Here is a 27,647-nt window from a genome sequence, read left to right as displayed (position 1 = left end):
ATTTCTACAAAATTACCAACTCCAAATACATTTAGTATGTAGACTTCTTTAGTTATTTGCAGGTGTTCTAGCTAAAAAGGTTTGTTAAGCATTTTTCACCCACAGTTTTGTGATAAAGAAAACATGCACACTCAGAATTTTTTGACTGAAATAATTTTATTAATAACTACAACTATTAACAACAATGATGTGGATTATAAATATTGGTAAGCCTAAGTTCAGTTATTATAGGTAAATTCAAGTTTTCAGTCACAGTGTTTCAATACCGTTTTCAGTTCCGACACCCAGTCTGGGTCATCTTCCTCAAAGTCCCTAAAAATAGATTTCAGAATATTATTTTGCAAAGCAAAATACAACTTTATAAATCTTTGTTTGCTTTTTTCCCCCCCTAAAATTACCCTACAACTAGGAGAAATTACGTTAAAAATATCAACACGAGAGACTTATTTCCTGCACCATTGTGATTAAGGAACCAATAGGATTTCTCTTTTGAATTTACCCAAATAAGTTTTATCAAAAGCAAAACCAAACGCATACACTAAAAGACTGCAAATGTGTTGATACTAACAGCTTGCAGCTGAACTGCAGTAATACATGCCTAAGTAGTTCATCTCCCAAGTGCCACAAAAATAAACGATGACATAAACTGAGATTCTGAGATTCCAAGAAACCCCCCCAAAACATACACACCATCTACAAAATACAGTATTTCTGTTCAGAATCTGTTGATGCACACTCTGCTCTTTCAAAAACAGGCAAAGTGGGTCACTAACATAAACAGAACATAGAAGTTAAAAAGTTTCTACAAATATGTCTCAATAAGTAGGTACCAGAGTGATTTTGTTGCGCTATGCATGAAAGAGCAGGAAGAATAATACGCAAATACAGCAAACATACCGCTAGGCCAGTGGATTTGCCACTGGTTAGCTGATTTCAAGGTCAGAGTACAACGACGTTTCACGCAAGAAGGTTTTGCGCTGTGGATCTAATTTCATCTCATGCTTTCACTTTTGCAAAGTCATCAGCAAAAACAATCTGCTGATAACAAGCAACCTGTTTAATCTCAACACCATCAATAACTATAAATATAGCAAAGAAAACCTGATATCAAATCAGATATCAGATATCAAATGTTACTAAATTTTAAAGTCATTATGTAAGAGAGGGATGGATTTAGATGCTGAAAAAAATACTGATTTTTTTTTTCAGGGGAATGTCTTTTGGAAAAATCACTTTAAGGAACCAAAGAGAACAAACATGCAAGGATGTCATTTGGACATACGTGTCATCTTCATCAGATCTAGGCTCAAGTCTCTCAGGATCTATGACAATAGCTTCATGTTCACCATCTACTTCATCAGATGCTTCAGTTTCATCAGAAAGCGGACCTCTAAATATATTTTCAGAAGCTTTGAAAGTATAAAAGTGAAAATGTCACCAAAATCCTTTAATTTTAAAAATAAAATTATTAAGAATAGAAAGACTATATTGTATTTATAATTTGTCCCCAGTTCTTAGCAGATTCCAGTACAAGCTGTGATCTATTTTAACAGGGGAGATAAACTAATAACGCAACCGAAGTGCAGAACCAGTATTTATGACTGTGGCCATGCACATCGAAAGACTACAGTTATCTTTTGCTGTGCCATCTTACCATCTTGTCTTCAAAGGAGGGCAGTACCGACTTAGTGAAGGTGGATTTACCCGATGGGGCTACAGCCTATTTATTGCACCTCCCTAACGCATGCAGCAGGCCGCTTAGCAGGATGGAGGCTGCATGGCTCTGCCGTCGCTGCATTTACGTCACAACCTCGTTCAGCTATTGAGCTGCAAGTGAAAGTTCTTCATAAAGAGATGTACAATCGCTCATAAATTCTCAGCTTGGATTTTTGTAAACCCACATTTCATTTGGCAAACTTTAAAAAAACCAAAACAGCCTGTTGTGACATAAACTCAAGTGCACAAGCTCTACACATAGGGGCTATGTATGGAAAAAAAAAAAAAGCCTTTATTAATAAACCTGTTTGCAAAAATGTTTCCCTGCAAACTGGGGATTTACCTGTTTTATAAATCGTGTATGTTTTAAATGCTAAGCTGACATCTGCGTTACTGAGAATGTTCATCAGAGTCTGAGGAGTTTCCTTGTTCCACTGCTTACGGGGCTTATTTTCACTGTAGTTTATAACGCGGCCACCTAGGTATAAAATCATTAATAAATACTACTTAGACAAAATTACAGTAGCAGTGTGGATTGCAAAGATCACATTCAAGAGAGAAATACAGGAAGAGTCCAGCTGTTTCCACCTGTAGCACTGCTGACCTCTCAACATGCTGAGGTTGACACTATCAGCATCAACAGGAAAGAAAATTACAGAAGGCCACAGTGGAGCCTTCTGCTAGCAGGGAGCCAGCAGAAACCGGCTGAGGGGTGTGCAGAGTCAGAGTCTCTGCAAGCTTATTTGGTGGCTCTGTAAATCTCACAAAATGGAGCCTGTGGCCATTTTTGTGCCTTTTAATAGCAGAACGCCTAAATACCTAAACACGTTTAATAGCAAAACACCTAAATACCTAAATGCCTTTAATAGCAGATCACCTAAATACATGCATTCTTCTGTCCTCTTCCCTTGCCCTGCATATAATTATCATGTAACATTCCTACCACAGCTTGGGAATTTTCTGACTACTCACATCTTGATTATTTATTTCAATAGCATCTATTCATATTTAGTTAGAATGCATACCCATAATCACATGAAATAATTGTAACAATCGCATACAGCGTGGGGCATTTTAAAATTGAAACGTTTTTCAGAAGAAACCCTATGTTAAGTGTTCTAATTAAAAGCTGTTGATGTGGAAGAAGAATGTCTGCCTCACATCTGAGGTACATCATTAATAGTTCTCCTCAGTGGCATTATCTGTATGTTAAATGACAACAGAAGTAGAGGTATGGATGTTATATGCTCCCAATAGTACGCCGTACCTGAAAGACACGCAGCTGCATTCTGCATCAAATGAATTCCTCAGTGTTACCCCCACAAATGGCATATTAAGAGGAGGGTTGATAGGATAATTTCTTAGCGATGATTATCATTTTAGGGTTGTTAATATTATCGGTGGCTTTCATCACTCTGCAATCTTTCTGTCACACAAGACCACTAAGAAATTATCTTCAACACAGTGGACTTTTTGAGTGTCTGTTAATGAAATTTTTAAAAATTATTTTTACATCATTTTAAATATGCCCTGTGAAGTTTTGGCTTTTGAAACCTGTAAAGAACCACTGATATTACGTGAATTAAAACCACATTTAATTAACTCTTACTTTTAGCCTCTTCAGCTGTAAAACTGGAAGAAAGCAAGGGCGCATTTTCCAGGACATCCACTACAGTATTGGATATCCTCTTTTCCCATTGCCTCCTATGGGGATGTGACAGATCAGTAATTCCTGGGAGGACGTTAGAAGTTTCTGCTGTAATTGCAACAAAAAAAAAGATGATAACCAGCATCTAACTTTATTCTCTGTCCATGCAAACTAGTTCTAAGCGTACAGCACTTCACTAACAGTGACATTTGATTCTGTGGGTACAAGTCTGAACTTGGTAAGAGTTCCCCATACATTTCCTCTATACCAAATGTTTTCAAACAGTTATTTTTTAACACTTTGGCCAAGATTTTTTTTTTTTTAAATCTCAGATGAGCAGTAAGAAACAATATACTGCAGAAATAACAGACAGCGGCATGGTTTTCTTACCCTCTTCATCAGATTTCCTTTCTTCCTTCGTGCTTTCACTCAAATCCTTAGTAGGTTTTTTCCTTTCTAAGGGGCTGTGCTTGCTTTCATCTTTACTTTGCTTTAAAAGAATAAAGACTGTATTAGTCATTACCCTTATTGTCGAGAAAAACAGAGCAGTAGTATTAACATGGCATTAATTATTTTAGTTTTGCTATTAAATGGCTGGCCTAAGGATCTGAAAACTAAAGCACTGACACCATGAAGCCAATTGCAATTGCACTGTATCTATTATTGCACTGCATTTCACAGTGTGCCCTTTTTTGACAGACAATCTCAGTTTTTGAAGCTAAGCACATATGTAGTCACTTGATACAATTTGTGGTTTTATTTTTTTACATTTAAGAACAGTAGCAATATAAATAAGTCCTATTCCCAGGGAAAACAAGATGCACCCAAATATGAAGCTTCTCAGATTGACAGGTCTATTAAAAGAAAAAAAATATGCCCTACTGGCAGCATGTTTTGAAAAATATACTCAATCTGGTTGAGCCAGGCTGTGCTATAATGTACCCACAGGTGACTTCTTGGCCACCTGTGACTTAATTCTCCTCACCTGAAATCTCAACATGGGCCCTAAAACCTAGTGAGAATTATGTCCAGACTAGACTGTTTCCACAGCAGCCTGTTCAAAATGTGTCCCTAAAGCAAAGAAAATGCATCAATTTTTTGCAGTATCCCAAAACTTAGAAAAACAGGAGAAGGCTTTTTTTGGGTCATTTTTTGAGAGGGCTCCAAGGAAATCCACTTTGGGACTAAACTAAATGTGGGAAGCACCAAAAAGTTACAGTGGTGGGAAATGCACAGGAAAACTCTGCGATTTGAAGACAGATGACAGCTGACCTAGTAGGCTGCTCTATGGTTTAGCAAACTAATAATTTTCCACATGAACTTTTCTATAATACAGAACATTCTAAATTACTAAGATACAAATATTATATTTATATTTGAATACTTACCCTATTTTCTTTCTTATTATTTGAGCTTCCACCAGCCATGACATTACCTGATACATTAAGGAACAGGTTCAAGAGTTAATACATTTAGCAAACATTTGTGGTGAAGTGATATTCCAGAAGTATGACAGCAATGTCACTGAACAAGCAATGAAAATTATGGGAAAGCTTCTTCACACTTCTGTCAACACAGCTGATTCTCAACAGGGAGTCCCTCTACTATTCAGTTCCAAATGTGCACAAATTTTGGTGTAGCTATATTTATGCAGAAGAAAAAATCCAACATTCTCTCTAAAAATTAAATAATGAAAATAACTTGCTTCACCATATTCTGGGAAAGAAAGCTCTGTCATATTTAAAATATACGCAACAGCTAAAAGTTTTGCTTATTTTAAAATCCAAATGTTTAATTCTAGCACAAGTCTTGAGACTTACAATGTATGTATTGCAGCTCTGCACTGTACTTCTCGTGCTGGAATATAATTTACGCCCTTCAAGCATTTTTCCATACAAGTTCAATAATATTAGATTTTGAAATAATTAGAAGTAGATTTAAACATATAATACTAATGCTTTATAGCAGTATTTAAGATCGTACAATTCCTAGTCATTTTGTCACTCCTTACATCAAGAAAAATGTTGCCAACTTACCCTTTGGTCTTGCTGCATTGCCTTCATGTTTCTTGGCTTCCCTTAATACCTGCTCAAACTCATCTGTCATCTGGAATGTGTATGAAGAGATGCAAGTACTGTACCATTTTAAACTTTCTCAAATTATTGTATATGCTATTTGTTAAAAATAGACTTACTACGCAAAAGCACTCGTACAGCTAACAATATCTAATTTTAGCAACGTCATGTCAATATTCAACTTTTATTTTCAAAACAAACCCTTCTAAAAACTCAGTTTTCTGAGAAGTCTACAATGGTGTTTATGGTTTTCAGAGTAGGACCTACACAACACTACATTTCATATTGTTAAACACTAACAAACAACAAAAGAAACTGATTTGGTATCTAAAATGTAGATACTACTGTTTAAATCTAGAGACAAAGAATATACCGTACCTCAGAAGGCAAACAATTTTTTATAAGCTTGGTTAAGTAACCTCTTGCAAGAATAGTATTGGCTGATGGACGATTCTGGGGATTTCTCTTAAACATCTGTTTTATTAAGTAATGAAGTTCATAGGAATAGTGAGATGGTAGTGGATTGTAGGACCCTTTGCATATCTTAAGGATGAGATGTTTCCAGCTATTGGCTTGAAACTGCATTAAAAACAAATGAACATTAGAGCAGAGAGTTTAAGCATAAGGTAAAAAGAAGCTGACATAATTTAAGAGCAACTTTAACATTTAGTATATAACAATGCATGGTAGGTATCTATGTAGGCTCCCTATTACCGTACTGATTTGGCTCCCAGTTTGACAGTTTCAGGGCTCTAGTTCAGAGGTGTGGAATAATGACCCTGAGTGAACACATCAGTAACTTTCTTTTACATTTTGTAGGGCTAATACATAAGCATTTATTTATATTAACAATGACAGAAACAGAATTCGCTGAGAATGAAAACATCACAGTTTGCATACAAAGTTTGACTAAAAACAGATCATAATGGGCATTGCAAACAATAACCTGTACAACTGGAAAGCAGGTGGGAGTTACTCCTGTAAATTTAGGATTGTTCAAATTTTATTTTTGTAGGAATATAGCATTGAGAAAATTTGGATCATCTTAGTGTCCTTTACTTCATATACTTGAGATCAGAATCAAACTGCAAGAGTGAAATCGTAAGCCAGGAAAGATGCAGACTTCGATTTAAAAAAAAATAATCGTCAAAAGTAGCCTAGCAAGGCACAAATATCCTCTTGCAAATCTACATGAAATGGCTGAAGTTGTTACTTTTCTCAGCTAACTGTTAACCAATCTTCAGTCAGGAATCACTGCTTCCAAGTACAAATCATCAGAGGCTGCAATGTCAGCGGGGACAGCTATAACCATGGATGGAAACAGCCTGAGCTAAAATGGCTGAGAACTTCTATCTCCATGGAAAACCAGCTTTCTTTTGGTACCCGCAACTGGCTTGGCTGCAGAGTGCCAAGCATCTGCGGCGTGTGGCATCCTTTTGTATCACCTCCGACAGATTATGCAAGAACATATGTGACCATCACATGAAAACAGACACATCATAACGTTTCATTGCCACTGAAAAGGGAAGAATGCTCCACTCCTTGGGATCCCAGCTCCGAGTACTGCCTGAATAGCTGTGACGCTGCCAAAGCCTTGCCACAGACCTGCTTAGGCTAACACACACCTATGCACAGACTCCTTTATCACTCAGTCACGTACAGTATAGACTCCTAAACTCTTGTACTGCTAGCAGTTGCAGCTGCATTAGCTGAGATAAAATGAATCTGCTGCTTATAAAAAACTAAGACAAAATGACCTCAAATTAGGATGATCTCATTTTCTTGCAAAACAAACATATCCTGACAAAGGCTCTCGTGTTAGCCACGTGTCTCTATACAGAAGCCAGAGGAAGTTAACACATAGGAAACATAGCATCAACACTGCAAAAGACAGTGTCCCAGAAATAACAGAGAGACAGAACCATCCATCAAGGTTCCCACTGTCCCAACAGGACAGTACTTGGACTTTGATTTGAAGAATAAGCAAACAGGTGTATCACTGATGCGAGGTACAAAACTGCTTATTGCTTACTATATTTTGCTATACTTGCATACAACGTATGCTCTTTAGCAAAGATTTTGAGTATCCTTGCCTCCATCTTTAGTGATCATCTTGACGCTGTAAAACACAATGTTTATTGCAACATCCCTGCAGATATCTGGAACCAGACTGGCACCTGCTGGACTCCTTAAAAAAGCCCCAGATCACCTCACTAATATTGAAGAAAATGGACCAAGAAAGAAAAAAAATATTTTTTTCTAACAATTTAGAAAATTGAGTGTTTCACAGAAGGGTCCAAGAGGTCCAAGAGCTACTGAAAAAACAGAAGGCATGTAGTGGAGGAGGGATGGGAAGGGTGGAGCAATACTTCCGTCTTTCAGAAGCAGCAGTGAACACGTCAGTCAAATAAATAATTGGCTGTGAATCCATCAAACTACAGCTAACTGCTACTTAAATTTTAAGGAATTCCAAAACTTTTCTCATAGCAATGCAGCTATACTTACTGGATGTCTAAGAGTGCACAGCTCATATAGAATACATCCCAGAGACCATATATCGCTGTAGGTATAAAGATGAGAAATTTTGAGCCAAAAATTACAATTTAATATCCTGCCTAGAAAACATTAAATTCATTATGTGTACATAAATGAACTGAAGAAACTAAAAATAAACGTAAGTAACCATAAAAGACAATAAAATTATGTGCTTAACCTCTCCAGTGGAATGATCTTGCTTATTTTATCCCACCCTGATGCAAAAAAGGATGATTGTCATACAGTTGTAGTTGGCGTTTTATTCCCAGAATGTCTCCTAAGCAATTTGCTGCAATAATATTTATCCTTCCATGCTTCAAAGACTTTCTATTCCATGGCCCTTAACATCAGATGGCAGACACACGATCCTAATTCTGAGAGTTGGAATTCTGGCCTTGCCAATGACAATTCTCCTACTGAGAAAAAAACTCTCATCTTCCACCCAAAGTAAGTACCGCCACCTGCACAAGAAGCTTCTCTTTCTTGCAAGAGAAGCAGAAAAAACTTAAGCGCTAGAAGGTTTCTTCCCTCCTGCGGAAAATGAGTCACTTGGTTCAGGTACAAGTTAGGGTCACAGAACAGATCTAGGGGAGGAGACATAAAATGGCTTAGTATTTTGGAGTCTGGGAGGAAGCTGTAAACACCATACTATCAAGATGCTCTCAGAAGTTCTTGCGTAAGGACCGTAATAACTGGGCTCTATAAATCCAAGTCATCAGTTCTGTAGCCATTATCCCTACATTATCATCAGGACTGGCAAGAAGAGCTTAAAAAATAAGACCAGCCAAAAAAACAAGACCAGCCGAAAGACACAAACACATACGTACATATGTGCATACATACATACATACGCATGTGTGTACCTGTATGTATATATTTACCCTCCCAGATGCACAGAGGTCTGCACACCAGTTTTCAAACTTCTAAGACTAAAGATATTATACACTCAGTTACCTAACGGAAGAGGAATTTAGGCCTGCTCATCTTAAAAAAAATGTAATTACCTCTTTCTAAATGTTCCTCAGCTCAATATCTTCACCAGCCCAAACATGGATAAGTCACAAAGCCAGATTGAGGCAACAATAAAAAGACATACATCAGTCAGGCATTATTTGTGACCGTTGAAAACACGAATACCTTTTGTTGTTGTATGGCATGCTTTCCCATATTTCTGGAGGTACGTAATAAGGAGTTCCCACATATGTGCAAGCATATGACACTGGACTATTGAAATGACAAAGAAGAAACACCAGATGAAAAGTAACTATTTAAGAGATCTGTACTATTTATCAATAGTAAAATAAAACTTTACACCACTGAGATCAGCAGAGATATCCACATACTGTGCAAGAAGGCGCGCAGATCCAAAATCTCCCAATTTGACTTTTCCATTTTGAGTGAGGAAGACGTTCTGTATTTCAAAAGAAGGACATACTTAAATATTCTTTTAGGAAACATTTCTGTAGTTTGTATATACAAAAACACAGTGACAATCACTTCTGATATTTTATATTTCCTTTTATTTGCTTCTCCTAATATCTATCAAAAAAAAGTTAAGAACTATGTTGTGTTTAAAGGGAGATGGAAAGGTTATATGGACCTAAAGCCCCAGCATCAGTAGCAGAGGAAGAATCAGAGCTTAGAAATGCCTTTATCTCTATACTGTACTCAAACTACTAAGGTCACGCTTTCTTCTGAATTTCTATCTTTCTGCTAGGAAAAGAGTAAAAAAGAAAAAATGAGAGGCAAGGTATTTACAAACTGCATACTCCATACACGTTCTATACTTTTGTTATTGTTTTAAATTATAAGTAGTCTGTCACAAGCAATTGGCGCTATCAGCAGTGTGGATATGAAGGGTATAGCTATACTTAGATGACGTTTACACCCACAATATTACATCATCCCACACACTCAACAATTTAATTTACTTCATATTCTTAAGCCTAAATGAAAAACACAGCATGTAGCAGTAACAGGAAATTATGAAAGAGAGAGCTGAACTTTTGCATGCAGAAGAGTTTATTAATGGCAACAAAACTTGCTGTGTTCACCTTGGATTTGATATCCCTGTGCAATACACGTTTATCATGAATGTGCTTCACACCCAGGCACATCTGCACAAACCAGTGAAGGATCTGAAAAAAGTAACTAAAAGTTACAACAGCTCAATGCTGTATATAATGAATACTTTACTAATAGATAAAAAACATCAAGAAAGGAAAAAAAAGCATGTTCAGAATATCTGGGAGTTAAAAGTTAACTCTAGCACAATGGCCTCCAGTCAGCATGAAAGACTGAATTCTTTAAGATAAAGTATATTTTAACATGGCAGAAGGAATGTTTGCTACCTGTGTCTAGAAAACCCTAATAATACATAACAATAGCGATGCTAGGGAGTCACTACATGGCACTTTATCTGATGGACATTTTAAAAGCATGTCAATTACAATTCCATAGTAAATTCTCAAATTAAAAACCAAAAAAATCCACACTGAGATAACAGACTGTTTCTAAAAGGAAATGTGCTCTTTTTAGAAGTACAAAATAAAGTTCTTAAAGATGCTTGGCCAATCTAAATATTGGATTAGGTAAGGATTCTGGTCTTTTCATTTCAATTATGGAGATGCTTCTAACTGGCAGGAAGTAGTCTGGACCTTCTCCCAAGTAATTTTATAGCCTCTGTGATAAAAGGAATTAATGCCTGCTGAATGGTTTAAACATTTAATTGCTACATAAAATGCAAGCATTTAGCTTCCTGGCTAGTTTCATTTATCTTACCAGAGTGCTTTATTTACTTTTCATTTGCAGTACCTCTTACTGTGCTTTAAATTCTGGCTGAAGTTTGTGTTAAATTCTTACTTAATTGCATAAATTTATGCATGCAAACCTGACTCTGTTTTTCACACTGCCTGCACAATTCTCAGATATAGGCAGCAATTTCTTTTGTATTCCTTTCAGTCCAATTCTCATCTTGTTCTGCTGGAAATTATCAAAGAAATAATGCTTCTATTCTACCTGTAAGTGTCTTTGTTTCATTTAAGGTACTTCAAGGTGTTTGTATATCTATAATTTGTTTTATGCGATGCAGGGTGCTTCAGTTTACATGAAAAAGGATTCCTAGGTCCTTGCTTCAAAACAATGTCTTTTCTTACCGTATCTTCAGGGAACAACTTTCCTCTTTGCTGTTTAATCTTTTGCATTAGGTCTCCATCATCACAATATTCCATCACTATATACAGATGTCCACCAGCTAAATTTTAGGTAATTTAAGAATAATTAGTATTTTCATTAGCGGTGTAAGTGTATTATTTTTACTATAAAGCTCCAACTACATGCTATGTGTTATATATTACAATAAACATGTTTTTGTTTATAACATGTATTATAAACAAACAAAAAAAGTAATCTTGATCCCTCAGGAGTATGCAACTTTAAACAAATAAAGATATTTTAAGTTTTTATATTTACCTTCAAATGATTCTTTATATGCAACGATATTTGGATGTTTCATTTTAGCCAAAAGAACTGCTTCCTTTCTAGAGTTTTCTACATCAGATGAAGACTGAAAATGTAAGTACACTTATATAAATGTCACACTAACGGATTTTCATATATACACATGATGCACCTCACTTTCCAAAAGGAAAATATTTTTAAGAATTGTTCTTCTGTTATTTTAAGAAGTCATTTAGAACCTTGAAAACCCCATCATTTTTTAATCTATGGTTTATTACTAGCTGAAGACTTCTTCGTTTTTTTTGGGATTTGTTGGGTTTTTTTTTTTGAGAGGCTCTTTTCCTACTTCAGATAATTACTTTTTCCGTTTTAAAAATGCAGAACTATATAACAAAGCAGCACATACTGACTTTGGAACAGCTGACGGTCTACACTGCATGAACTCGGTATAAAGCCAAGTGCCCAGGTATTAACTGAGCTTCAGCCTTGATAAAGCCAGCGTCCCCCGTTTTGTGATTTTTTGGTTAGCTAAGTGCAGAGAAGGTAACCTGAATATCTGATTACCAGCCATAATATGAGGCTAATTTCCTCATTAGGCATTGCAGATGAAATCTGCGTTCTAGTGAAATCAACAGGAATCCAGCCAAGGGCATCGGAGGAACAGGGGTTTCATTCTAAGTGTCTTCCTATGTGCTATACTTCCCAAAATGTAACCACACACTTTCTGAAACAGATCAGATTTTGCTACTTTACTTATTATCAACAACATAGACTCAGACATAGTTATATAGTAGCCATACCATACAACTGTCTAATACACAAAACTCTCAGCAAAAGTGTTCAGCGTTTCAAAAATATATCCGGAACTATGATTTTTTTTTTAAAAAATTTAAGTGGTGGGTGAGGTGATGTACGCATCATGATTACCATAGGAAGTCTTATTTCCTTCATTGCATACTTCTGGTCACTGATTCTATGATGAACTAGGAGAGCTCTGCCAAAGGATCCCTCTCCTAGTACTTTCAACACTTTGTATCCTTCCATGCTTTATAAGCCTAGGTCCAACACTTCTCTTCAAACACTCTCTTGCACAGGATGATCTTCTAAACTTTGTCATGACCTTGATTCATTTTTTTGAAATTTGTTGTTAATATAATCTGCATGAGAAAAAAAAAACAAACCACGAAATAACGAGAATGGGTGATAAGTGTGGGTACCTACAACTGTTCAGCATTACCATAAATACAATTCCAACCACTGTTACTGTGATTTTGCTGAAAATGAGGCCTACAGAAAGTTCAACGCAAAGTACCGTATAGCGTAGCTCTGCAATTTTTTTTTTTTTTATTTTGAATACTAAAGCTCTTTGAAAATGTAAATTATAGCCCTACAACTCAGCATCTTCTTTTTGTTACCTGCACTTCTGCAGGTGGCTTCGTAACACTAAACAAAACTCACAGGCACAACAATATAAACAATAAGCTTCGAGTTTCCAGTGACAATTCTCACCTAAAACAGCATAAGCAGGATCAAGCTGGAAAAAGTTACCAGTGTTTATGTGTAAAAAAACTCAAAAACTGGCAGATTTAGAGTAGAATAGAACAGAATAGTTCAGTTGGAAGGGACCTACAACTCACCTGGTCCAACTGCCTGAGCACTGCAGGGCTGACCAACAGTTAACGCATGTTATTACGGGCATTGCCCAAATGCCCCTTAAACACCGACAGGCTTGGGGCATCGACCCCCTCTCTAGGAAGCCTGTTCCAGTGTTTGACCACCCTCTCTGTAAAGAAATGCTTCCTAATATCCAGTCTAAACCTCCCCGGGCGCAGCTTTGAACCACTCCCGCGCATCCTATCACTGGATTTACAGACTGTGTGCTTTCTTTAAAACGCTGGTACTTTTAAGTTAGTTATCCACGATTCAAATATCACTTTATGCATATACTTGTGTGCACACAGCGTTTTAATGGGCTGATGAGTTGTTTTTAGAAAGCATCTCAGGGCTTAACAGTTTCTGAAAACATGCCGATTTACTCTGAGCCTGCAAAACACACACGTCGATTGACTTGAAAACTCTGAAAGCACCTAAGTAGTGACTAAAAATGGTGGTTTTCAGGGGAACGGGCACACTCGGTGTGTGCTTCGCATGAATAGCGGTTACACCTGGTGGCTACGGCTCTGTTTCCCTGCAGAGGGGAAGCCGAAACCCGCCCTGAGCCCCTCAAGCCCCGCCGGGCCCTCAAGGCGTAGGGCGCGGAGGCGCTACTCACCTCAGAGGCCCGCGCAAACCGCCGAGGCCTCCGCCCGGCGCCTGAGGAAAGACCCTCGGGGAGGACCGGCGATCGCTCCGCCGCCGAGCCCGGGCAGCACCGCCAGCCTCCCAACGCGGGGCTGGGGGCGGAGGGTCGGGAAGGAGGACGGCGCTGCTTCAGAGGCCGGGCGGGACCGGGGGCGCGGGCGGGGCGATTGCCCCGCCCGCGCCCCCGGTCCCGCCCGGCCTCTGAAGCAGCGCCATTTGCGGTGCTGGCGGCCCGGCGCTTCCTGGAGGCTTCTCCCCTTTTGTTCCTCAGAGCAAGCAAATGGGGCTTATACCCGGTATTTATTAACAATAAACTGTCACGACACAGATGCCCCGAGCAGCACACGCTCCCTGAGATGCAGCGGAGTTGAATCTTTCACAACAAAGAAACAGAAATGTCTGCCTAGACCATGTCCTGACTGGGACGTGTTTGATCCTGTGTTACTCCTTGTAGTACAAGCGGATACTGGGACTTGCTCAGGAGGGTTCTTTGAAGAAAACATAGTGCAATAGTACACTTAAAGTTTGGTCTCACGTTAGATGCCTCTTGTTAGATGCAAAGAGCACACCCCTTCTGCAAACATAAGATTCTAGCTAGCCGTAAGGACCAGTCTGTTTAACACCAAATCTGAATGCTCAGATACAGCTCACGGTTCACGTAAACTCTGCATACTGAAGATATGGAAACACTCGGCTTCTGCTGAAAGTGAAAAATTTCACAATGTACAATATTTCGCTTCCAAGAACAGACTAAAATAATTTTCATTATTCCAGTCTCAGGCCTACAGCCATGTTCTACAATTAATTTCCAGCCTAAAGCCCATAAATAAAGAACAAATACAACTCAGTTGATTAGTTTAATAAGTCTACCATATTACAGACAAATGCAAACCAACATTAGAACAGTCACATAGTAATTAGTGTATCAGACCTCATCTAAGGGAGATTACTTGAGTATGAATAATCCCAGTAACTAAAGAGATTAAAATCAGTTTTGTTGAAATACTCCCTAAAAATGGATACAACAGTTTAAACTTAGTGTAAACCTTGCCAGTTGGTTTCAGTTTTCAAAACTAAATATTGCTGTAGTAGACATTGCCCTTTTGGAATGCCTATGTTATTTTTGTTTCTTAAACTAAAAGTTAGATTGTGTGATTCTAGAGAATTTATACGAATTGCAACAGGAAAACAGTAGATATTAGCAATATACTACAATCAAACTGTTATATGAAGTGTTAAACCTAGTCCCTAATTCAGTAGTCAATCATATTTAACATGAAGACACTGATGTTTGAGTACTAAAACAGACCACATTTACCACAATTTTGAAAAGGCAGAAACTTATAAATTCAAAGGTTTAGTGACTCAGGCAGTCAAATTTCATCTTAAGCCATCCATGCAAGTTTTAGATAGCTGCTCTCTCAAAGCTGCTAAAAACCCCCACCCCCTCAACTCTCCTTAAAAAGGATCCAATCTTTAACCCTCATGTGTAGCATTAATGCTACTTTTTACTCTTCTACTTCAGCACTTGCTTCTTTGAGCTCATTGCTCTGTTTGTGGATAAATGCAGTGGCTTTTGATTCCAATTCTCCCAGCTGTTCAAATGAGGAGACAGATGGATCTTGATCTTTAAGAGTATTCGACAGCTTGCACATCTTCTCTCGAATGCGTTGAGAATATCGCAAAGGGGTTACAATTGTCGGGTCTTTAGCACTGGCGTCATTTGCCTCATGGTGCATCTTCACACTTAGGAAAAGAAAAAAAAAACCCAACACTAAACATAGGCACGCTATCATACAAGTTACCTCTGTAGCATCTGGCAGAAACAGCAAGTTGTGATTCCTATTCAACTCCTTCCCATTTCCATAGCCAAAGGAGACAGGAAACAGGCCCTTTCCCATTCATACAGTTAAAACCAGATGTACAACTCTTTTCTTGGGCAAAATATTTTAATCTGGAGAACCTCCTGAAAAGAGTTTCCAAAGGAAGATTCCCCCCATTCCATCAGAGGGAAAATGTTCTTCCTGCTATGAGGGACAGCGGACAGCTGCCAGGAGTCCAGCTTCATCAGATGCCAAAGCTGAGCACAACTTTAAGTCTGCTATCTTAGAAGAAACTTCGTGGCAAAAAAGAATTGAAGTGTTATCTGTTTTGTCCTGAGATTACTACTCAGATTTTTGCCTCAAGATACAATTAAAATAATCTTTACAGGACAGTTACATCTTGTTCACTTCTTCTGTGTTGTATGACATACAACCACATCTACATTTGAAAAGGGAAGACTAGAGACACCTACTTTCTCTCTTTACCTAGCTCAGTGTAGAACTGCTACTGCCATGTGGGCTGTGGGAGGGGATCCTAAGACTGGAACTTGGGTCTCTGCCAAAAGTGGTTTGATTACTCTGTAGTGAGGCATTCAAAAAGCAAACTAGTTTGAGTAAATAGAGGAATTTAAAAAAAAATTCCTTCTGAAGGAAGAGGAAGCAATCCTAAAAAAACCTAAGTTCTTGAGAGCTTTTAACTAGATGTTCACAAATGCAGTGCCTCCCTGTTTCAACAGGACACAAACATTACTGCTGCCCCAGACACTGCAGACTTCCCATAGTTACCTGAAGTAACCATACCTTTCCAAGCATGGTGTGGCAGATGGATTGTATCTCATTAAATAGGATGTATCATTCTTCTCAGGAGAATTAACTGCTTGGGCTATATCTTTCACCCCACCATCATTCTGCTCTTCTGTTTCACATTTTCCTTTCTTCTTTTTGTGTTCTTTAGTCTTGTGCTTTTTATTCTTTTTTGGCAAGATCTCTTCTCTCTGTTTCAAGTCTAAATCCATTTCTTCTTTTTTGATCACTTCAGTGCTAGTCTCTGCCTTCTTGTCATCACTCTCTGCTTTTTGGTCATCCTCAGAGCAGAGATCCTTGAAGGCCTCCTGAGCCAGCTCTACATATGAATTTGGTTCCTTGTTGACTTCCACTACCTCACATAAATGAGCTTCTATCACAGTTCCCCCTAAAATTGAAATATTGAAGAAAGTACAGCTGTGATTAGTTACAACTAAAGATAAGTTAATGTCTTAGATCTCTGAAATCTTAAAACTTTACGTGAGAATGAAAGTTTAATATGTGTTGAGTTTGAGCCACAGCAATTTAAGTTGCTAATAATTTTAGTCACCTTCAAGAACCTTCAACCTGAAAACTCAGGCTAAGTACATCCTGAGAAGTCACGCAGCAGCTCTGAACAAGTATTTCAGTCAGTCATTTTCTGGGATCAAATACTTGTCAGGTTATGTTATATTGAACAGGAACGTATATGGCTACTTTGCTTCCAAAATTGGAATATTTACCCCCTTTAATTGATGCCATGCCATAACATGATCATGCATCTGCTAGTGAAGGAGTTTGTGTCAGAGGCAACTGATTTTTAGCTCCCAAGAATGTTTTTATTTACACTTTGATTATTAGGCTAAAATAGCTCGACAACATTGCTTTCATAGAGTTTAAGTAAAAAGTCTGAATATGAAAGCATCTCCACTACTCATTTTAACGTGCCCACAACTGAAAAGTATTAGTTTAGTCAAGGTTGTTTTCAAAGATGGTCGAGTACAAAACGATCGCAGAAAAGTTTCCATGAAATAGAATTTAATATAGGCACAAATAGTTTAAACAGCTAGCTTGTGTTGCCTGTCAAGCCTGACATTTAACTAGAATAGAGTACTCAGACTTACCATCCTCAGACTTAAAAAGGTTTTCAGTATTTTTCATAGTCTCTATTAGTGTGTGTCGTAGTTCATCTTTAGGCTGGAAAAAAGTTATATTGTTTTAGAAAAACAATTCCAAAATTAATCATTTCAGCTTCTTTGGTATAAGTTACAGGGAAAGTGGTACAGACCACCTGATGTTCATGTTACAAACCCTTTATTTAATGCTGTTCAGACATAAGTCAGAACACAAGTGAATCCTGTATTTTCTGTATTTGGTGCACTAAGGCTATATTTGATGCCCTGAAATCTTGCTGATATTAAAGCACAGGAATTAAGTCCATCAATAAATGTAAAATTAAGTTCTGTTTTGGGTTTCTAGTGACACTAGAAGTCTCAGTCCTTAATTTCCTCTAGGCAGAACATCATATGTTATTCTGATGATCCTAAACCTTTCTTCTTGAAAGTAGTTAAGTATCTACAGTGGTTACAGAACAAACCAAATCCAATTTTCTTATGTTCAAGTAGGTCACATGGCTCTCCTTCTACTAAAAAAGGATTTATTAAAATCAGAAGTAGTTGTATTTTATATACCATGCTTCCATGCCTTTATATTTGTTAATCTCAAACTTCAAGGCAAGCTGCTCACCACTGCTCCTGCCAAAATGGCCTCCTCATAGACTGCAATAAGTTTTTCAAGAGGGCCCATCTGTTCAAGACGCAAACAGCAGATCCAATATTTCGCAAGCTTTTTAGCTCCAGGAATGCTCTGTATCAGATCTTCTAACATGGCACGTACTTCATCGCCTTGACATCCCTAAAGTCAACAGAAGAGCAGAGAGATTTAAATGCAGTGAACACTTTGAGGTGCTGTATTTTAGCTGGTTTTGAACTAGAAAGCAAGTATTTTTTCTTTCTTTGAAGAATAACCCTGAAAGTTGAAGATGGCAAGTATTTCCAAGACTGAACTAGGCACTTGAGCAGAAGAATTGTCATTCACCTATTCTTCCAAATAAGAATTATTTACACAGTAATGTAAGCAGAAGGGATAGTAGAATGCAGACATCTTCAGAACTACTTGAAACAGACTTTTTCAGAAGTCCAGGCAAGTTTCTGCAAATGCAAACTTGCAAAAAGCTATGATATTGCTTAACTTGGGAGCAATTAGTTCCCTGCATCCAATTCACAGGTGCAGCACACCTGTAGGACTCACATGTTGTAAGGACCTATATGATTAGAACTTAGTAGGCAAGGGACTGAATACCTGTTCGGTTAACTGCAGACATTCTGCGAGAGTCTTGTTGACCTTTTCGCTATGTAATACTTGCTCTAAAGAATCACCAGAAGAGAATTCTTGTTCTTTGCTTTTAGACTGGGGTCCCAGAAGCACATATCTAGGAGGTCTCCTCATCACTTTTCCTCTAGATGACCTCCATTCATCCAGGCGAGCTCTGTATTTAAAATATTATTCGCTGAAGTGACAGATGTTTTATCATTTTTTACATTGACTGACACTAACTCGGATAAGTCATGCAAAGATATACTTTCCAGATAGTCCTCACGTCCTCTCCCTTTAATCCTAAAAGAAATACAGCTGCCATTTAGACCTGGCATGGAAATTTCAGAACCATGCATATCACTACCTGCTTTAGGTATCTATCAGGTCAGAACACTTTTTTCTCTCCCTTTCCAGCAACAACAAGAGACTTAGGCTACAGACCTTTTTTTCCAAGAGGGTAAAAAAAAAAAAAACACTTCTGATTTATTAATCTGTGCCACCTCTCTTCCCTAACCCCACTTCAAACCATAAAACTAGAAACTGTCTCTAAAGACACAAAGCATGGAGAGCAGCCCAGAACAACCCTATCACACAGCTTTTAAAAATCCGGAACTGATATTTAAGTGTAATTCAGTCTTTATATACATTTCATTTCAACTCAAACCCCCTAGACCACCAATTTTTAGTAAATGTGACTTTCTACAAGGAGCTCTACCACGAATACTAAATAACTTTTAGATGCTGAATCTTCACCCCATTGTCTAAGCTGCATTCACCAAGTTGAAAAATATGTCATTGACAAGTGCTCTCCTTCAGTCTATAAACATGCTCACTTCTATATACATCCTGCATCAGTCTTTTGTTTGTTTGTTTTTTGTTTGTTTGTTGGGTTTTTTTTTTTTTTTTTTTTTTTTTTTAAAGCAGTGGTATGCATGTGCAATTCACTTACAGGATTATCTGTCATGCTTAAGGCTGTCACAACACTTAACCTAAAAACCAGAGAACTCGAGCAATATACATCTGCTATTTATAACCGCACAGGACAAGCCGTAAGCCTGAGGAGCTGCTGCAATTAGTCTGAATCCTGATTTCTCAGCATCAAGTCTACAGTTTTAGTCTGCTGCCCTTGGGCATCAAGTTCAAACAGCCAGTTGTCTTATTTTTCAGCGCATCTACAGCAAGAAATAGATGAAAATAAATATCTATATATAAAGGTCTAAATACCTCCCAAGATCAAGCTATGACAGTGAGTAGTTCAGTTACCTTCTCTCTTCTGCTGACTCTTTTGGCAGAGCAGATTTTCTGTTGCCATTAGTTTTAGAATCCAGTCCTGACTTTGTACCAGGAACAACAGAAATTAGTTTTGCTGGAGCTTCTGGTCTTGCATCTTCACAAAAATCTGCACATTTCTTCACTCCTAGTGCTCTGCGGTCAGAATTGTTAGAAGCAGCCTTCAGTGGCTGTGGTCCCCTTCCACTAATCATTTTTTGGACTGTTACTTTCTTTGGTGCCACAGCAGATGTTGGTTGCCGTTTCTTCAGACTGGACTGTGACTTAATAGCAGCTTTGTCAGATGGTTTGCTCTGGAATGGGAGGACACCATTTGGTTTTACAGAATTAGGGTAGTTTTTGACTTTGACGGTCTTCAGAAATACACCACAGCTGCTCGTGGACAAAGAACTTGCTGCTGGTTTGGTGGCAAGAGGAAGAAGCTTCTTGTCTGGCAAAGAATTCTTTTCCCCCTCACTTTTTGGTGCTTTTCGGAAGGAGTTTATCTTGGATTGGATAACTTTGCCACGATACGTACCAAGTACTGGTTTCTTTGGTAGGCTGACACTTGAATTTTGTTTTTCTGCTATCAATTGCTTCTCTTTTATGCTTTTTATTTGCAAGAAGGACTTGCTAAGTGACACAGGCTGAGATTTTATTTCAGTGACTTCATCCTTGGAAGCATGATCTTCAGGATTGCAGTTTGTGCCTGATACGGAATTTGTCAGTGTCACTGTGGAAGAGTTTAAAATAACATTTTTTCTTGAGGTTCCACTTGATTGGTCCCATGACACTTTATTAGTATTCTCTTTATTTTCCTGAAATCAAAAGCATATCCATGGATATGTTAGAAGTACATTCATGCTGCATGTTACTTTTTTCCAAAGAGGCTTTCACTCATTTACAGGACTAAAGTGATTAACAGTAAATGTCACTTTAAAAGTATCTACAAAAGTAGTGTATATATACTGAGTAGAATATTTGTCAACTATTACTGCAGAATTCATGTTAAAAAAAAAATAAATCAAATAAGGACCATTTAAACTCTGCCTTGGAAGTAAGAAGGCCTAACCTGAGGGCTACACTCTTCTCAGAGAAGCAACTCCCAAAGCAACCGCTGGCTTTTAACTGCCAAAATCACCTTCTAAGAAGAGCCATAAAGTAGAAACTTGCTTTAGGCTGTATGTAGTCAAAAGCAGTATCTCAGTTTGCATACCCTATCACTTAATGGCAGCACCATTCCTCCGCTTAGTGTGGATACCCTACTAACACAAGGTAGTGAGTAAAGCCTTTAATTGGGGCATTAGGATATGTTACCAGAAGAGGGAAAATTTTTCTTACTAATGAGCTGTAGGATGCTGGAGTTAAGAACAGAGACGCGAGTTTTACATGGCCTTACTAGTCCCTGGAACTCTCAACCATATGTTCTCAACATAACCCTAGGCCAAAGGCCATGAGAAGTGGGACCTAGTCTTTTCCTCCAAAGATGATGCTCTGCAGCAACTAATTCAGCATTGTCCAAGCAGCAGCTTATGGAAGAGTGACAGATCCAAAGGCGGGGCGGGGGGGAAGTGAGTGACACATGGAAGTCTGCAGAAGCTGATACTCTCCTTTAAGGAAGATGCCCTTGGATTGTAAAAAAGCTACACTGCATCTCATTTCCTGACCTGTCATTCAGGCTTAGAAGTTAGATTTGACCAAGCCAATAACTAGAGCTAGAGCGCAAGGGCTGCTGGTTAAGGAAGCTATGTAGTTTAACTCAACTTTAAAAATCACACGAGACATTAAGACTGACCAAAATATCTCCCTTCAGGAAATTTCTAAAATAACTTTGTTCTCGCTTTTGGAATTTTTCTCCTCACTACTCAGTTTTGAAGTTTTAAGGTTTTTGCTTTCCTCCTCAAATAACCCCAAGTCTCTCAAATCCTTCAGAACCCAAACTCAAAACCACCTAATACAAACACAGATTTTGTGTCTATTCTTTTCCTCTCACCTTTCCCTGAGAACAGGTCTAGAGAAGAATCTGTATTTTGCTATTTCTAAGTAGCACAACCATGTACATCTTAATTCCGGAAAAGTGACACAAAATGATATAGGGAAAACATTCCCTTGAACTCTGGCTAGGTATTAGCATCTGATTATGTGAGATTTGCCAGCATCACCATACATTCAACAGTTTTGTTAGTAGGGTTTTTTCCCAAGTAACAGAGTACAATAGAAGAATTCTCTACTCTGACAGAAGACCTTGCTCAGATTTTAAATAACTTTCCTGAAGACTAAAAATATATCCGAAAAGTTCCAAGAGTCTCAAGAAAAGTTGTTAAATTTTAATCATTATTTCAGCAATAATGGTATCCTCTTTAACCTCCTCTCCAGTCAGGTACAAACTGAATATCAATATGAACCATTACATACAGTAATGAGATAGCTCTCTAAAAAGCATATATTAAACAGTCACTGAGTAAAGTTTTAACAAACTGCACTTCTGTACCTGCAAACTTCTCATGCTCTGGAAGTTGTATAACTTAAATACAGTTTAAGTGAGTGGAACATTGTAGCCACAGAAACAGAGTGCCGTCGATATTTGAGTATTAGTCAAAAACTCACCATTCCTGGCTTTGGAGATGTTGAGAGCTGTATTTTGTCTTGCAGTTTATTGCTAGTTGCTCTCCTAGTTCTGCTGCTGCTTAAAAAAAAAAAAAAAAAAAAAAAAAAAAAAAAGAGAGAGACATCTTACATCAACCTGTAACCTAACAAAGGAATGTATTTTTAGAGTAAGTTCACACGGTCCAGGCGGCAGTCTGAATTCACACTGAAGCATTTCTGTTCAGCTTGTACTCTTCCTCCAGAAAAAAATAAATGGCTAAGCCACCACTGATCAGGGCCCAGGCTGCGAAACATCCCTTCTTGCACCATAAAGAGCTGGCTAACAGAGGGGAAGAAAAGAGAACAGACCCTATTTACTGCAGGTGCCATTCTCATGTTTAAGGATGAGCACCAACCTGTCTGGCCTGATGCCTCTGCTACAGAAGGTCAAGTTTCTAAATGCTGTAGTTAAGGGGGAAGGGGGAGCAGCACATGGAGTTGAAGCCCAGCTACTGCAGTCATCAGAGGCGAGTCTGAACAAGGATACATAGTTCCTACCACACTGGCAGGTTCCAAAACCTGTAGTCGGGCATCAGATCTGGCATCAGACTACCCAGTGAGTAACCAAACCACCAAGACCAGTATTGTCTCCTAGCAACTATGAAAATGTATTGACAGCTCAGAAGAAAAACATCTTATTTTAAAGTTACAAATCCAAATTCTTCCTCAAATGCTTCATGATGCATTCACATATGAAACATGTGGCAGTATCGCATGTGACTGAAAATTAACATTCCAGTTAGCAACTGGTATCTTTGCACCAGATGATCTTCTGGAAGCTAGCTGAGTTGAAAATGAAGGTACATTAGTGAAAATAAAGATAGATACATTAGTGACTTTGAAATGCTGGAGAAAGCAGTGTGCAGCACACTACCACCTCTGTGTCATCTATGCTAGAGAATACATATTAAGGGAACTGATCAGAAGTCAGCAGTGTAGAACAGTGACAGCCTCACAAAAGGGAAATATCTGCAAAATAAAAGCACTAGTCATACTCACATACATGATGGCTCTAAACAATGATTTCACTGAAGACTATAAAAAGCCCTGGAATTTAATAGCCAGAGAAGAAACTGAAAGCAAGGAAAAGTAAAGTAGGATAAATGCTAAATTAAGATTATTGCTACAATGAAAGTAGTTGGCACTGATTTTCTAACACAAGATAGCTTTCTACAACATGAAAGCGCTTACCTTTTCCTGCTACACAGAGATTAAATGTAATCTCTGACAGATTATATTTACCCTTGTCATTTATGCATATTTTATATTCATAGGTCATTGTTCAGTTAGATTTGTACTACCAAGTAGTTCTGTGCTGTTGAACATGGAACCACGGCACCTCAAGAATACAAAATGGCAAGCAATACTTCCCATTTAGATGGGAACAAATTTCAGACAAATTTACCATTTGCAAAAACATTAAAATAAGTCAGAAAGCTGCACCATGGACTAATGTTAGAGCTAGAACCCTTTGTATTCCTTCACACCACTGTCTTCTCTAGAGAAACTTCTGTTGCTTATTGGAAGGTGTCCGGGTTTCGGCTGGGATTAGAGTTAATTTTTATTTTTTTGGAGGGAGCTGGTGTAGTGCTGTGTTTTGGATCTAGGATGAAAATAATGTTGATGACACACTGATGTTTTAGTTGTTGCTGAGCAGCGCTTACACTAAGTCAAGGACTTTGCAGCTTCTCATACTGCCCTGCCAGCAAGGAGGCTGGAGGTGCACAGGAACCTGGGAGGGGGCACTAGCCAGGACAGCTGACCCAAACTGGCCAAAGGGATATTCCATACCATATGATGTCATGCTCAGTGTATGAACTGGGGGGAGTTGGCTGGGGCGGGGGGGGGGGCGGGGAGGAGGGGCACAGCACAGCTGGTCGGGAGCTAGCTGGGCATCAGTCAGCGATTGGTGAGCAATTGCATTGTGCACCACTTGTTTTGTATGTTCTTTTATCATTATTATTAGTTTTCCTTCCTTTTCTGTCCTATTAAATTATCTTTATTTCAACCCACGAGTTTTACCTTTTTTCTGATTCTCTCCTCCATCCCACTGGCAGGGGGAGTGAGCAAACACCTGTGTGGTGTTTAGCTGCCCGCCAGGTTAAACCACAACAGAAGGTTTTATACCAGATGTCCACACTTTAGACGACAGCAGGAAGACTTAAATACAAGTCAATAGAAAGAAGCACTGCTAATTGGTGATAGGTGCCCACATTACAGAACATTATGCCTACCTGCTGGCCATCACACAGGGTGGGTTTTATTACAGAATATTTGCTTTTAGCAGAAAACAGTGAGTTAGTAACTACAAAAATACAATGAAACTAGATCAAGTGGATTGTGAACACATACAGCATAGTCTGAGTAGGAAGTGGAGGAAAAAAATGTTATTTGCAGAAGGAAGGTTATAGTAGCAAAGAGCAAAGTGGCATCTGAAATAAGAACTCCACGATGAAGGTATCCTGTCCTGTCTCAGTCTCCAGAGGAGCAGATAATATACTTCATGAATTGCATCTACTACGCATTTGCTTAACAAAAACTTTTAGTATTTGCTGACAATAAAAGGACTTTAGGAAATCCACGTGGTCACCAGTCTCATTGCATGGTGTCAACTTTTGGTTGAGGTTCTCTGCAAGAACTGCTATTTACGTCTTTCCCACCAACCATGGACCTTTCTAAAGCAATGTAAGCCATAGCAGAAACACTACCTGATCGATGCCTCATTTTCTTGAATGGGCACACCAGAAAAGGTCTTTTTTCTTGATAGATATTCTTCAACTTTTTGTCGTCTTTGTTCTAGTGGGTTTAAAGAAAACAGACATTACATTTTCAGCTGAAACAGTAATGCCAGACAAACTTTATGTCTTAGAAAAAAGGAAGTGCAATTAGAAAAGCATCAAGACATTATAAAACATAGACACTGTGGGTTAAGAAAGTCTTTAGTTTAATATTCACATCTTATGATGTCTTACACATTCTCTCATTTCTTGAGAAAGGCTATATTTAAGAGGTGGTTGAATGTAATTTCACAGCTATACAAGATGGCTGTTTTGCTGCACTAAGCTAAAAGAAATATGATTTTGTGATCTGAAGAACTGAGGCTCTTTCTTTTACCTTCTGGATGCCTGTCCAGTATTTCACATACTTACTGTTGGTTCAGCAAGCACACTTTTCACTTGTGACAGTAGCGAGGTAGGTATAGCACACATGAAAAACACCACGCACATGAACCCAACTGACCATTTGTAAAATCATCTGCTTCTCTTCTGTTATCATCTGGACATCTGCACAAATGTTGGACCAATGGAGTGTTAATAACAGCATAAAACAATCCTGAAAAGGTCTTAAGCCAGCTGTCACTGTCTTAATACAGAAAGTCATTCCAGAAGAGGATACTATTTCCCATGTTTTTGCTGGTTGACTGCACACCAGAGACTGATGTCCTTCACAGGACTACATCGCTTGTCTTTTTCAGGACCTTTCCTCATTCGCGTAGGGAGCTAGTGACCTTGGCTTGCTGGAAGCAGCTGGGATAAGATGGTCCTGCCACACAAAGCAAACTCAAGCATCCACACAGCCAGTCTAGACAGTTAAGACTCCAAGTCTTACAACTGTTTCACATGCAGTGGGATGCAAGAGCAAGTAGTTAAAGCATTATCTTTGACTGAGAACAACAATTGCTTTATGGCATTCAGGAACTCATGGCATTGTGCCATCCTCCATCATAGACAGGCTCATTCAGCAGTGGAAGTCTTCAATGAACTTGCATATAAAACCCATCTTCTGCCCCTTCTAGGCAGGCATGAATCTTCTTTTGAATCTGTTTGCACATGTTCTTTATCTTTCATATTTTGTCTTGCCCGTTGTTCTTGACTCACACTTCAGAAATCTCTGTGAGGTCCATCAACATGTTCCCTCATTGCTGAGATATTTCTGTGTTGCTGAAGTTCAGATAGTAAAAATTGCTAAAACATTATTGCCTTTGAGGACCTGAATGTTAATCCTGAAAAGAAGCAAGCACTTGATTGCACGCTCTCCATGGTAAAAAGCTGTCAACACACAGGATGGAGTAATTACTCTCAGAACCTCCTCCTAGCATGGGAGAGCTGAAAAAGGCAAGTTCTTTCTCACACACTGATACACCAAAGCCAGCAGAGTGGACTGAGACTTAGACTTGCGGCAAAACTGCGTTTCATGTAGGATATAGCGCTTTTTTAGCGCAGCTGTCCAAGCCTACGCTGAATGAAGCCCGAGAGACAGTATACGTCAGCTGCCTCTAAAGGAGTGTACACCAGCTAGTACAGAGCTGTGCCTGCCAAAAGATGCTGCGCAGCAGCCAGCTCAGCCTGCATCCTAGAGCTTCACAGGCACCTTCTGCTTCAGAAACTCAGGTCTCACCAACTCCAAACAGCAAAGCCCCATCAAAGCAATTCAGTTCGTTTAACTTGCAAAAGTCAAACCGGTCAGAAAGTAATAAAGAGAAGAGTGCAGGTTTAGATCGGAGCATTTCCTTGTTTCAATAGGATGCTCTTAAGTTAAGGCGTACCTTCTATCACGAAGAAGGACTTTCAGGCCGGAAGGCCTGCCGGGGGCGCGGAGAGCACCGGCCCCAGCCCCTGAGGGGAGGGCGAGTCTCGTCGACCCGCTCGCACCGGTCAGAAGATCTAAGGCGACGATCGCGGGCGCTGCTGTCAAGACCTGCCCGGTCCCCGACCCCACCTGAGGCGCTTGCCCTCGTCTCCCGCTTCCCGGGAAGAGCGCCCAGCTCCCCTCTCCCACCGCCTCCTCCCCTACCCGCCGCTACGCGGGGCGGTAACGACGGACAGCCCCGGCAGCGAGCGCCTCGGCCCCGCGCCGCCGGGAGCGGAGGGCGGCTCAGCCCCTCGGGGCTTTGACTGCCGGTGCCCGCCCCTCAGCCTTACCTCGGTACGCCGGCTCGGACCTGCGGCTGGCGGGCAGCTGAGGAGGGGAGCAAGCCGCCATGGCCAGCCACGGCAAGAAGGCGGTTGCGAGGGT

General features: G+C 39.1%; 2 protein-coding genes across 2 annotated transcripts; both read right to left on the bottom strand.

Annotated features, from left to right (window-relative positions):
• Positions 1-245: 245 nt before the first annotated feature.
• Positions 246-13,787, bottom strand: NEK3 (NIMA related kinase 3; the record flags this gene model as incomplete). The annotated part of the gene is made up of 16 exons (XM_082305021.1): positions 13,706-13,787; positions 12,361-12,590; positions 11,446-11,539; positions 11,130-11,227; positions 10,029-10,112; positions 9,318-9,385; positions 9,112-9,198; positions 7,945-7,999; positions 5,818-6,018; positions 5,401-5,470; positions 4,753-4,799; positions 3,755-3,854; positions 3,326-3,472; positions 2,060-2,194; positions 1,283-1,409; positions 246-312 (listed from the first exon to the last, which is right to left on the bottom strand). The coding sequence occupies exons 2-16, from the start codon at positions 12,475-12,477 to the stop codon at positions 246-248; spliced, it is 1,497 nt and encodes a 498-aa protein (XP_082161147.1). The 5' UTR covers positions 12,478-12,590; positions 13,706-13,787.
• Positions 13,788-15,242: 1,455 nt separating this feature from the next.
• CKAP2 (cytoskeleton associated protein 2) lies at positions 15,243-27,631 on the bottom strand (the record flags this gene model as incomplete). Its single annotated transcript, XM_082337621.1, has 9 exons — positions 27,554-27,631; positions 25,340-25,427; positions 22,593-22,668; positions 19,980-20,803; positions 18,702-18,888; positions 18,087-18,254; positions 17,465-17,537; positions 16,359-16,749; positions 15,243-15,480 (listed from the first exon to the last, which is right to left on the bottom strand). Exons 1-9 carry the CDS (start codon positions 27,612-27,614, stop codon positions 15,243-15,245), a joined length of 2,106 nt encoding a protein of 701 aa, XP_082193747.1. The 5' UTR covers positions 27,615-27,631.
• Between the last annotated feature and the right edge of the window lie 16 nt (positions 27,632-27,647).

Source organism: Platalea leucorodia, assembly GCF_965183815.1.
Source record: "Platalea leucorodia genome assembly, chromosome: 2".
NCBI classification, from domain to species: Eukaryota; Metazoa; Chordata; class Aves; order Pelecaniformes; family Threskiornithidae; genus Platalea; species Platalea leucorodia.
This window is presented reverse-complemented; position numbering and strand designations above follow the sequence as displayed.